The sequence below is a fragment of the Opisthorchis viverrini genome (genome assembly GCF_000715545.1).
Source record: "Opisthorchis viverrini unplaced genomic scaffold opera_v5_15, whole genome shotgun sequence".
Classification (NCBI taxonomy): domain Eukaryota; kingdom Metazoa; phylum Platyhelminthes; class Trematoda; order Opisthorchiida; family Opisthorchiidae; genus Opisthorchis; species Opisthorchis viverrini.
This window is the reverse complement of record NW_008751671.1, coordinates 2,065,939-2,079,660: the sequence shown is the minus strand read 5'-3', so window position 1 is coordinate 2,079,660 and position 13,722 is coordinate 2,065,939. Positions and strand designations below refer to the sequence as shown.

General features: G+C 42.6%; 1 protein-coding gene across 1 annotated transcript in view; it reads right to left on the bottom strand.

Moving 5' to 3' along the window:
- The window catches only part of T265_01416 (hypothetical protein), a gene marked incomplete at both ends in the record, with an annotated part of 88,737 nt that overhangs the window by 65,114 nt on the left and 9,901 nt on the right, over positions 1-13,722 (bottom strand). The window contains one exon of the mRNA XM_009165442.1: positions 8,267-8,389. Coding sequence (XP_009163706.1) covers positions 8,267-8,389 — 123 coding nt within the window. The remainder of the gene's footprint in view (positions 1-8,266; positions 8,390-13,722) is intronic.

Sequence of the window (13,722 nt, the reverse complement as noted above, 5' to 3'; positions counted from 1 at the left end):
ACCTGCACACAATTAACTTTGTCACCGAAACACAAGCTTACACAATCATTTGCTCTTCACGGGTGACGCAACAGAATCCTGGTTGGATCTCCCGTTTGTGATATTTTCCACCTGCAATCGGTACGATATTAAAAATATATCTGTACACCTTCTTGAAGAAAGTGGCTTACGAGATTGCTACAAATTCTTCAGACGCCCATAACCAGTTTTGTCCATCTTATCATTCATCAGTTAGGCGCATTGTCCGAGTTTTCCATGACACTGTGTTTGTACTGAATAGAAGTTGTATGAAAGTAGTAGAATACATCCAGTTGCACAACCATTTACTTTCCACTTATGGCTCAGCTGAATCCAAACTGAAGTTTCCGCCTATGATATTCTTTACCCTGAACGATTTTCTGATTAAAAAATAAACCCACCGGTTTGACGTCTGTCTGATATAGGGAAAATTATCAAGCAAACCAGGCAAACAGATTTTCCGCTCAGCATCATGCTAAAAAAGAACTGTATAAGTCGTTAGTTTGTGGATGAATTAAGTGACCGATCTCAATAGGTGGCCTGATTTTGACATTTGAAAATGTCCATATAAAGGGTTCCAGATGCTTCGGCAAGTTACTACCATGAGAACGTTGTCGCTGTAAGTAGACTGCGGCGTAAGGGGAATAAGGCTTGTTTTTCCCCGTCTCAGTGGCGCATAATGTGTCTGATAACCTAAATCGTCCAAAATGTTTAGCAACCAACTCCCTGTTGGATCTCAACCTGAAATTGGCCGCTCTACCCAGCTTTCCTTTAGCTTAGGCTTTGGGGCTGAAAAATGCGAAAAGAGTGCTATTCCCTTCTGGTCGACCAAATAGCCAATCCATCTATCGACACCCACCTATTAACTGAAATTAACACGGGGTATTCCCCGCCGTTATTTTGAGTCTGTTGTGTCCATCATACCAAATGATACTCACTAGAGTGATTCATAAGAAACTGTAGCTGCAACTAACTTCGTGTTCTTCGGCAGATGTATCAGTATCATAGGAAAATGTTCGGGAAAATGACCACTGAAGTTTTTTCTTACCATTTTGTGCAAGTCAGCTCTGCGCAACCGGAAACCATCTTTTGGTCATTGAATATACCGAAAACTTCTTGAGGTACCAAATTCACTCGGGCAACTTGCTTTTGCTGCGCGACCCCTCAGAGTGAATCTTAGCGGTGAAATTCTGAACGCTAAAGTTATTGGTTGACGGTGAACGGCAGGCAAAATTTGTTCCAGTCATTATGATCAAGCTTTTGCGACCACGCATGGATTTGGTTTTCTGAAGGATCCAGTTTTGTGAAGCTACAAAAGCTACGTCAGTATTTCAAAGTATTCTAGGAAATCTTGGCCTGCTGAAACTATTTGATACAAAAGTGGGCAGTTCGGCTTCGGCAGCACTAGTTTTGTCTGGAACAGCATGATTTCTGATGGCAATCTGCCTCAACTGCAATACGTGATACTCATAAAATTGCACGCAAACCGAACTTAGCCGATTGTAACTGGTTTAAGGTTTTCTACAAGCTGCCGTTCAAATCATAAACAAATTTTCCAATTATTTACCAATCTAGCCAGCTGCCAAATAATAATGCGTAGAACTTCACGGTTATTTTTGTTTCACTTGAAAAATTTTTGAATCAGACCAGGGGTCACGTGGAAGTAAAAAATCTGCTCTAAAATAATAAAATTTAAAAATCGGAAAAGACGAGCGGCAAATGCCAACGGGAGCTTCATAAGTCTGGGTGGATGACCTGTATTGATGTTTTAGTACTTCGAGACGCTGCTGAGACAAAGTCCTATTGAAAGCCAAAATTTTTAACTTCACTGATTGTGCGCACATTGCTTCGCCCCGTCCAGCTAATTTTAGGTAACTTAATTGTGTCAAGAAAAATTAGCTCTTTGAAAAGTTCAAGAATGCACGATTTTTAAGAAGAATAGTTCTTCTTTGGCATCCGCTGTGGAGAAATTATAAGAAGCATTATAATTTATCTCATAGTATTACCACTGAGCGTATGAGTGCTATCGGATTTCTGTATGTAGACTTTCTGTGCATATTTTGTATTCATAATTATGGGACGCTGTATATGGAAGATGGTAGCTTATTGGTCTCCCATCTAGAAAGGATTTATGAGTAGCCTACTTAGCATGGTCGATATCAGCTAGTTTCGTCACGTCACAACTTGGACTTACAAGTTGCATTGAAACGCTGGGATCTTGTACCAATTTCGCATGGACCAATAAATCTTTGCATAAAGTTTTATTACATTTTGACCTTTCGCTTACAAGTAATAAACACGCTTGACTAACACACAGTGAGCTCATTATAAACCAAAGTTATATATTCATAAGAACAGTTGGAGAAAAAGTTGATATTATAACGTGCTTTCTGGTGCCATCAAGCAAACTTTCCACTGCTGTCAGTGGATGACTGTGTTTGGCTTTGCTTCATTTGCATTTTACAACAAACTTCCTCCACTAAAAAAACGTCATTCTCTCTGGTTGGCCAAGTGGTAATGTTTGGCTACAATGCTAAGTGTTCATAATATAATGTGTGCGTTCCATTTATTGTTTTTTGGCGTTAGCACCAACGTAAATCAAGCGAACAGTTCTTCGTTCATGTTGCAACAACCCAGTGTGTTTGCAGTGATCCTTTAATACTTATTAACTGTGTTTTTGCAGCATCTTCGGTTATAATCGTAGACATTGTTGTTGGATACTGCTGTTGTTATCACTCTGCTTTGAGCATCTTTTTTTCATTCAGCTGCACAAAATGCGTCATTTAAAAAAAATTTGCCGCTATGTTTAGTTTCATTCTTATGCAAAGTGGCTTCATTCCTTAGAACCCAAGCTGGTTGTGCAGTGTGAGTAAAGTATGTTCTTACACGAGGGATTATAGTCATCTTAAAATATTTCAGCCAGATTGGCCTTGAACAACAATGAGGCAATGTGTCTGACATCTTAAACTCCGTGTTACAATAGAACAAGTATATCACAAAGCTATGTGGCTTGGAGAAGAGAAAATAAGTTTAAAAAACGTATTCACGTAAAGGCCAAAGAAGAAAAACCAAAATGTGTTTAGCTGACCGGACAATAAATAGGCGATGACTGTTGTGCGATACGCAGCGATAATCTAACTATGCATGTTCATCACAACTAAATCCGCGCTAAATGTCACCAATAACCAAACAATTACTCTACTAGTAGTGTTTCAAACGATTACAAACTAAGATGTCCTCACTACCGAATGGCTTGCTCTATGGCAGACATGCTATAAAACAAAGTAATACTGATTTAAGATACCCTTAAGAATCTTGGTTCAGGTATAATTATGATATAGGATTGTAGATTTAAAAGTATCGGAAGGCAGTTGGTGACTACGAATTGAGCTTTAAAACAGCAAATATTTAGTATCAACCAACAGTTCCCTAACGAAAATATGTTTCACAACTGTCTGACAAACAATAGGGAAATCTTTTGGTTGCTATTGGTCAATGCTTATTCAAGTTAGAGAGGTTCGTCTAAGTAAAAACTAAATTACAGAAGCAAAAGACCACATGAAAGCAAAAGTAGTCTGTGAATTCATCTAAGTATACAGCTGAACTGAAAGAAACTTAAAAAACTGATTAAATATGGCGAAAAATGAAGAAGAAAGCGGCAATAGATACCGAAGTAACGCCATACAGCAACAAGAGTAAAGTGCGGATGGCGCGTTACAACATATTTCAACACATTATAAGGAGAGTATCGTGGCGAAGAAACCCGAAGTCCTCCTAGACTTCTTGAATGTAGTTCCTTATAACTTAGTTGGGCAAATATGTTTTGCCACTTGTTTCTTCATTTGTAGTGATTGGCCATGAAACTCTGAACCCTGAAAGTTAACATATCCAGTAGTAATTGTTGTGAAACGGTAAAACATCAGGCGACTTGCTTGGCGGGTGCGTCCAAACTGATATGTGCCTGTTGTCTGAAAGAGAGACCGGAATATCATCGAGATAATCAAAACGTTAAGTTTGAACAAAACCTCTCAGGTTTGCCTTAAGTCTAATATGAAGAGAAATGGCCTTCGGTACTTTTTCTTACATGGTTTTCTATGCTTTTGCGTTCCCATTTGCATTCTTACATGTATATATATATATACATATATATATATGAGAGCTATTGCATAATCAAAACGTTAAGTTTGAACAAAACCTCTCAGGTTTGCCTTAAGTCTAATATGAAGAGAAATGGCCTTCGGTACTTTTTCTTACATGGTTTTCTATGCTTTTGCGTTCCCATTTGCATTCTTACATGTATATATATATATACATATATATATATGAGAGTCTGCTATTGCATAATACGCCAAAGCATCGTTTTTCGATTTCAAAGATAGTGTGGTTGTGGTGTATCTTTTCAATACCGCATGTCTTCATTACATCTGCTGGGTCATTGTAATGAACACAAATTCGCTGGCACTGTAATAAGGCTAGCTGCCGGTACCGCTGTGTCAACACATCCAGGTTGGGTTGTAGGCTCTGATTGTTCCATTGGTTTAAATCACCCTAAAATCCTAAACGGCACCAGATAAACGGGGTTATGTACACTATCTTTACGCATTTACAAGCTGATACATTCACCCGTCGAGTGTTTTCATTAACTGATGGACACTTCAACCACATTACGGGTGAAACTGCCTGGCCAACTCTGACAGCAACAATTGGGGGTAGGCAAGCCTCTTATGTGGAATTATTATTCATTATTCGTTTATCGGATGACAAAATCACAGGGTTAAACTCCACACCCATTCACAATTTCTATGCTTGATTAGGTCAGCTGTTCGGGTACAAGTAGCAAAGTCCACCCTCAGGTCAACCACGAGCGTTGGTCATGGCTTTGGAAACTGCTACAAGAGCTGCATAACCACAAAAAAAGGAAACTGATAGCCGCCAGCTTCACTGCACCAGAAGCGACCAGTCCGACTGTAAACAAAGTTGTCACTCAAGACCGCGACAGCCAGAGCCACAAGCCTTACAACCTAGTACCGAAATATCCCACGTACCACCAGTTGGATACGCTAATTTTCGACGACCTTGAGTCTATACAAACATAAAGGGAAGCAGCCGAGGTCAAATAAGCCACACAACCTTTGCCCAGTTAAACAGCTGATTAATAGATTTAAGGTGTGGTCATCTGCAAAAACAAATCTCGTCAGATTGTCACGAAAATAAATACCCAATAGTAGTGTTATCCAAAACACAAGGGACCCGACAAAGCTACACAGGATGTCTAGCCGGTCAAACCTCGCCAAAACCCAAGAAAAACAAAGGTCCACCCCAAGTCCTTGAACCACAACGAATTCAGTCATTCAGAGGTTTGTATTGCACCAGTAACAAGTAGCATCAAAATTGTCAACCACGCGAAGGCAAATGCGACTCTTATGGGCAAAGGGCCCGCGCAAACCGGAATATCAGAGGGCAAAGTAGTCTTCAAACAAAGAACATTTCTCAAATCACTGAATCAGGAAGCAGACCTGTATGCCGCAGAGGCCCCTTTGGAGATTTGAATCCGAACCCGCCCTACAATTATCAAATATTCTAAGCTATCTGGGAGAATACCTCTTGGCTCCCCAACTTCGGATCCAGCAAGCAGAGTGTTGAAGCTCTTGTACACGAACCGCCTTAGTCTTTTCAAAAAGATTCGCGATATTAAACGGCCGGCTTGCCTTAAGCAGCCGTCCATAATTGTACTCACAGGAAGCTGGCTCACAACATACGGCTCTGACACGGAGATCATGATGGACGGCTACTCAAGTTTTTTGAGCCGACTCAGAACGCGAGAGGGCAGGTGGGGTTGGTTTATGCTTAATGTGGCTCAGCTTATCGCGATTTTTCTCTACGACGCCACTTCTGCACTTTTTCGGTGCACTTTGGATTCAAATCCCACTAAGTTTGACCGATTCTCTTTTTCCCGGAGTGTTCCACCTTTGCTCTTCAAGTCCATCGGAATATCACCAGTCACTCATACACACAGATTACAATACTGGATCTCACCCGAAAAAGCAAAAACACACTATTTAAGTACACAAGACAAAGCGGAAGAAACAAACCAATGACCTTTTTCTTGAGAAACATAGAAGGCGAACCCACGAGTGACACAACAGCGGAATCTAAAGCGTACGGAGTGCACTATGTAGATCATTTTTTATGTAGATCTATGTAGATCTGCTCCATTGACGTCTTCACATCCACTCTCATGAGGACGCAACTACGGACGGCCTGTAGCCAAATTGGCCTTTACGGAGAGGGATTCTATTCTACTCCTGCGCAAAATAAACCCATTCAGCGCGTTGAGATGTGGTCAGCTCTATTTCAGCATCCCAAATAAAACGTCACTCACACTGGCGAAGCATTTCGACCTTGTGTTTATTCAGTCAGCCACCTTCCGTCTGTTTGCAAGAAAGCGATTGTCACGCCAATTCGCAAAACTGGTTACTACTTGTCACTCGAAAGCTAAGGGCCCATCAGCTTCACTAGCATACCGTGCAAGGTGATGGAGTGCGTTCTGAAGCGAGCCACCTTTAATCACCTGAGTAGCAACAAATTGAAATCCCAAATGCAACGCGGACTCCTCCCATGAAAAACGTGCTCGTATTCATGGGCAGCTTAATTCAAGCTAAGGACGAAGCACCCACATCGGATGCAACATCACTTCACTTTTCGAAAGCATTCTATCAAGTCCCACACGTCCGCCTGCTCCCGCTATATCACGGGATTTAAGGAGAACTTCTAAGCTTCATCAAGTTTTTTCTATCAGATTTGACATTTCGAGTTGAGTAGACTAGTCCATTTTCATTCAGGTGCCGGTTTTCTTCGGAGATCCTTGAAGTTTTGTTCCAGGAACACTTCTGTTTCTGATGTACGTTACTGGCATTCCAGATGCTCTTTGAAGTCCGTGTACAAGTTGAAATCCTAAAGTTCAAATGTTAGTGTCATACAAATGGTTGTGAACGGTGCAAAGTGTTGGCGGTTGAACTGGCACCTTTACCTGAACGGATAAAAGTGCGTCGGAGACACAGCCAAAAAGGATTTACCCTTTCTTCCTTCTCGATGCACCATAAAAATTGGCTACGAAGACATTCGCCGTTCTACGATTTGTTCGCCGAATCTTCTCCCATATTACTCGTATGGAATTCCAGATACTCTATGGGGCCTAAGTTAGACCGCTTCTTGAATACGCCAACCAAGTTGTCTAATCAGAATGCAAGAAATAGCCAACGCTCTCTGTACGTAAGCAAAGATATGCTACAAAAATAGTTGTCGGCTTTAAATCCGTGGATGATGGAACGCCTCTCGCGATGGTGGACTTATCCCAACCAGAGTATCGCCGAATCCGAGAGGAACAACCTTTTAGTTATTCGCTGCTTGAGCATTGTTTGGCCAACGCGTTTTTCACCATTGACAATTAAAAAACGGCGTAGAAGAACATTCCCCTGACGGTTGTCCAAGCTGCATTAAGTACCCGGTTCAAAGCGTTTTCGGACGTGAAAACTGCTGATAGAATTATTACGCCGCGCTGAGAAAACCGACTGTAGCAATATGGCCATTTTTGCAGTCATACCCGAATAAGCCTGGGTCAACTGAAGATATTGACAAACCAGACGAGGATAGTTTGAAAACGCTGGATCCGGTGGATCCATTATTTGAACCAAAAAATTGTGACACCGTGTCGATAGCCGGTAACAGAACTTTTCAGCATTTAATGCGGTGTGTATTAAATCAATTTAGCTCATTGGCTTCACCGAATCCACCAGTCTGTCCGGTTTATAAGGTAAAAGGTACAGTGTCTCCCCCTTTGTGGGGAAACCGATTCATGCATAATCCAAAATGAAGCAAATGATAGGCTGACACTAGTCACGTGATCCACGCCGAAACGTACGACTTCTACATACGAGGCCCAGCAACTTAGCAGAGGTGTGCACCAATGATTCGGTCGAATAAGCCCCACTTATTTCTGACCTTCCCGGTTAACATGACACTACCTAGGATGCTACTGCATTTTACTGCTGCTGTTAACTTTGCCAACAAAGTGCATAGAAGCAATTTCTTTCGTGGGCTTTGTTAATTCTATCCTTCACGCATCCACGGATTGATATACAAGACCGGGGCTATGGCACAAGTTTCCAGGGTCGCATTTGTTCTTTTCTGTGAGTAGCTGTCGTTCACCTGGAAGGCACAACCGAAAAAAGGGTGCAGCACTGCTCACTATGTTCTCAGCGCGGGGCGGTAAACTTGCCCCAAAGCGCAGAATGGCTTGATCTTGTGCGAGCGTTGACGAATGTCCTCCACCGTGAAGATCAAGTCGGTTAGAGGATGTTCGTAGCTCCGCCTTGACAAGAGTTGGTGTAACGAAGACGTTTGGGCTGAGTATAGACACACATATTGTTCCCTGTAAACCTCAGATACCACTGCTGGGTCATTCGTCGGTTCTCCGTTTCTGTCCCTCAAGGAGCATGCGGCTGGCTTGTTTATGCGGCGATGTCTCATGTATTTGTGCAAGACGTTCTTGTTTTTTGGAGCGTGGTCCAGAATGGTGGCTTGTTTTCGTATGTTCCATTTGCGGATTTCTGATTTACGGTGGTTCCGCACTTTACGAAATCATCTACATTGGCGGTTACTTTGGGCATTCATAGTTACGCCAAACTCGTGCGACCTTGAGCCGTGTTGGGGCTCATTAAAAGAAGGAAGGCGTTACGTTGGACGAATCTTATGCTGCCCGCACACTTTTTACTTATACTACTATCACATCGGGTTTTGGGTCCGAACATTTTTATCTACTCCTCCATTGTTGGCCGTAGAAAGTGTCCACCCGTTTTGGCTTCTGTAGTATACAGTGTCTGCCATTTTGGCCTATTTATATGTATCTGTGATGCGCAGCTATGCTTGACAGGCTTCAGTTCGCTGGCTTTCCCTCTGTTTTCCACCCACATAAATGGCCGCGAACACCCACCTTCGAAGAACCACTAGCCTTTAGTGATGCCATAGTGTGCCTGCCGCACTGCTGACTACGTGGCTTTCGGCCCGTTGGCCGACCTTGGTTTGTACAATTGGCCAATTAGTCCATTCTATAAACCGAGATTTCTAGGCTCCCTTAAACGTAACGTTCGTTACGTGTAAATCTAGGAAGTTATGTGTGGTCAGGACGGTACTGTCACACCCAAGCCGCCGGCACACCAGCAGTGCTTCCACAACCTCGGTTGCACGAATTCGCCCTCTCTAAGTTGCTACGACACGTTTTACACCAATCGACAGGGGCAAATGGAACTTTCAAGTAGAAATTTTACATAGATCAATCTAGTTTGACTGCGCATTTCAGTGATATGCAGCTGATTGCGTTTTTCCAAGTGAGTACAATTCCAGGGCCGCCAAATACCGCCGATTCCAGTGTGAATAGTATTTTGTCAATAAGGGAAGACTGCAAAGTTTAACAGTGCGTGGCTAGACTAATATGCACGATAATCTGCACACAATTCTCAACGCATACGCTGTCCAGCTGGACTCTCGGATCGTGTTTGGGTCCAATCCACTCTCCAAATGGGCGCTCAGTATTCGCACAATCGAATTGAATTTCCGAAGGCTACCACGTGTCCCTGATGGACTAAAGCAGACAGGCAATTGAGTTCAGAATACCAGTCCAAACCTAGACGTCTCGGAGCCCCGGTGACGCTAAAAAATATTCCACCAACATTTTTCCGCCAGAGGCATCATTGCTTTAGTGTACGATGAAATTCGGTGAGCTTCAAAAATACGGTTTTAGATTGGAGTGGTTTTCCGTTTGAGCATATACACAACAAAGTGCAGCATTTTGACGTAAAAGGTCTCACTCCGCTTGCAAAGGTGTTGCAGCTAAGAGCATTGTGCGACCAAGGAGTCCCCTCCAAGTGTAATAGATGGCTAAATTTGTTCACAGATACCCTTCACGACACTGGTGTTTGTGGCACCTACCATCAGATGAGCATAATGTTCAAAGATAACTCGGCGTATTGCGCGATAGTGACACAACGTTTCATCTCCCTTAATAATGCATAATCACAGATACGCGCAGAAATTTAGTGGCCCCTCCGAATCGCTGCACACGGCTTCATAATGTTTAGCTGGGTAATCTTCCTGGATGCAATATATACAGCAAATTTTTCTCGGTCACCCTGTCAAGCAAAGAAAAACTTTCAAAATTGTTACCATCATCCGGTGACCAACAATGTGCCTGTGTCTTCATAACCACATGCGTTGTCACCCGCCTTGACTATTTATCATAACTGATGATCCTCGGTCTGCGCTCAACCCTGACTGTGCGGCATTTACTATACAGACTAGCCTAATTCAATTGGAAAGGACCAACCTGTCTCGTCGGAACCTCATGCGTTTCCACCTGACCATAACCAAGTCATTATGTTGGAAGTGCAACTCTCGCGCGGGATTCCTTATAGTTTGGATGATGTGCCGGAACAGAGATTATTAAAAAGGAAAGAATATGAAAGGTTTAACGACGCGGCGATGAAATATTTTACTGCAACGAAGGCAAATTTATTAATGACCGCTTTTCCAGTGAGAGAAAGTTTTGCCAGTTTTCCGGCTGGTCTGAGGTTACGTGAATTTCTCCGGTAACTGACTCCATTTTAGTTCCATGCCTTCGAATTTAGCTGCAATAAGAATGAAGCTAGCGTACAAAGATCTAAGAACGGGTGCGAGTTTGCCCATTTGCGACGCACAAATATTGCCGACGGCCGTGCGACGGGAGTCTGACCCAATGTCTGACCCCAATGTAGTAATACAGGATTAAAAATATCGTGCGCGTTACGAGATGCAAGCAATGCTGGCGCAAACGGGAATGAACGCAATGCATTCATAAAAACCATGGTCGATAGAATGCTCCCGTGCCGACTCGCTTCCCGAAGGCTTCCAGGGGTTTCCAATGCCGCCGTGTAAAAGAGTAATAAGAATATTAATCGCAATATCTCCAAGCTGTAAAGAACGTGCAAATCGAGGCATGATCGGGTTGGTACGATCCAACCGCGGCAGGCAACAAAACGACGTACAGGAAGTTAAAACCGACGAAACGCGCTTAATACGTTAAAAATAACCGTATTTGTGGGAACCGGGAAGTACGAACAGTGGGTCGTGGGGTATGGCTAGTTCAATGATGAACCTGACTGACCTAAACTAAAACTGAAAAATCGCTGTTAGACACAAATAACCTGGGATAGTTGAGTAAATGCCAGGGCAAAGAAATAAAATAATGAACATGGACATGGAAGAATTCGTTGCGGAGACAAGTGGCATGTTCACATATATCTTTCACTACACTTGTTTTTTATGGCACCTACCCTCAGGTGAGCATAATGTTCAAAGATAAGTCGTTGTTTTGCGCGCTACCCTGCAGCTTTTTCGGGTTTACGTGATATATATTGGTGAATTTGTTGATTTTGAGGTTATCAAAACTGTTGTACTCATCGTCGCTGGTTTGCGTTGGCTTTTTACTTCTGGCACCTCTCACGAACTTGAAATGCCTGCTCGCATAAACTCACCAAGCTATGCGCGCAAAAAGCCATGCTCAGCACTACAACTTCTGTAATTCCTTCTGCAAGTGCGTAAAACCCCACAGAGAGTCGTTCTGCATCCTTCTAGATAAAATCTTGCCAAATTCAATGTGATATTTTACCCAGGTTGAAAAATACGTTACTTACGAGAGCAAATTGCACGTATGCCGAGGTTAACGTCCCACTCAAGGGATTCTGCTGTGGTATGTTGTGGCACGACACTCTGAGTACCTTTTTGAGCATGTCTTACCAAAGCTAGACGCTGAAGGAGTTTTGTTCGGGCGTCTTCACTTTAAATTGCGCAACTGTGTGTTCTGTTGCTCGCACATACAGACGAGTGCCCGTCTAGTTGTTGCTACTGAAACTTTAGCTTACGCATGTTACACGAGCTCGCGCTATGGTTTATTCTGAAGAATGTTTTTACCTGAAAGGTTGATAAGTATAAACCGGGAGCTGTGGTTAGCCAGGTGCAGCTAAAATGTTGGTGTCAAGGGTAAACAAAAGGAGAAGCTAAAAATTTAGGCAGGTAGATCGAATGTAGTAGAGCCAAGCCCAACAGCGATAACCGAACCCGAAAACCAACTACACGAATCACTCAGGCTATAAAGTCCCCACTGACCGATTTCCAACAGATGAGTGAGAAATTACCAAGATAAATAAACATATATATGCTTAAGGAGGGAAATGACAAAAAATTCTATTGAGATCGGTAACCTGGTCACGTATAGAGAGATTCTGCACGGTTGGTGACAAAGGGCGATGCACGTTTAAACAGGAAACCTGCAAACTGTTGCTGCAAACTTATTCGTCTTTCGCGGTTATAGTAGCCAATAATTAGATTGCTAAACAGAGGCGTTTATATAGCTACTGCATTAGGGTTTAGCGAACGGTTTTGGAAACACTTTTATGGACAAACGTGAGCGCCGACTTGACTGCTGATATTATAGGAATGATATTATATTCCAACTACAGTGCGATATCTCAATCTCTTGCGGACGAAGCTGGGCGACATCGACTACACAACTACCAGCTGAAACGTCGACACCTGTTGTTAATTTGGCCATATTTGTTCTCTATCTACTAGGGTAGATGATATATTTTCGGTCTTCTCAAAGATTCACAAGCTTGTTAGAGACGATGATGTTCGCCTTTTATTCGCGAACAAGCTAACAAAGGTGTTCTCAAATGCTTTCAACTTGGATGCTACGAAATATGAGGATATCCTAGTCTAGTTACATTTAAGTTCTCTGACTTCAGATGCGTAGGAAAAGGATGGTCCCATTCGAAGTGGCGGATGGCATCGTAATTGGGAGCCGGGCCGTTTAAGCCCTGGCTGATAGCAAGAATGTCCCGCATCCGTTCAGACTGCTACCTTGTTTGAAGAGATGTCGGTTGAGTAATGTCGCATCGAAACTCTCGTTTTGGGCAAAATGATGTCACAATCACGGGCCGCTAAAACCCTAATTAGTTGCAATACAACAATGCGCTCCATTTATCCATGCCAAAAGAGTGACACACAGGTCCATTCTGTGGGTGTCATTTTGGCGGATTATTCCAAACCACAGATGATGCATTCCATAGACATGATTAAAATACAGCGAAACTTTTCTCGTAAATTATAAATATTGCTAATAAATGACTGCTATCTTCTCAAAGCTAAATGTGCACTGAATCCTAACCACTCCTAAGTAGGCGATTTATATAATCGATGTAAGCCGTTTTGATTTAAAAAATTAATCAATATCCGCCAATTTTAAGTATATCTTTATGATAATGATAATGTTCATTCCCAACTTGTGGGTGACATGCCGTCTGGCATGATCATGCGAAGAAGATTTGTAATGTAACCAACGCAACCTACATCTTCTGGTACAGTGAGTGGCTCATGAATGAGTGCGAAACACACCACTTAATAGTGAAACCAACACGAACTTCTGGGAGCATCTATGTCCTCCACGTGGGCCACCACACGTGGCGACATATGCTGCTAGTCGCGTTTTGGAGCATTCAGACGCCTACCCAACGCAGAAGTCAAATTTCTCAACAACGATTATTTTTATCAGAACGTCCCTAAATGATGTCAAGTTGACTCGTAAATGCATGTTGATTCCGCCTGCGAATCAAC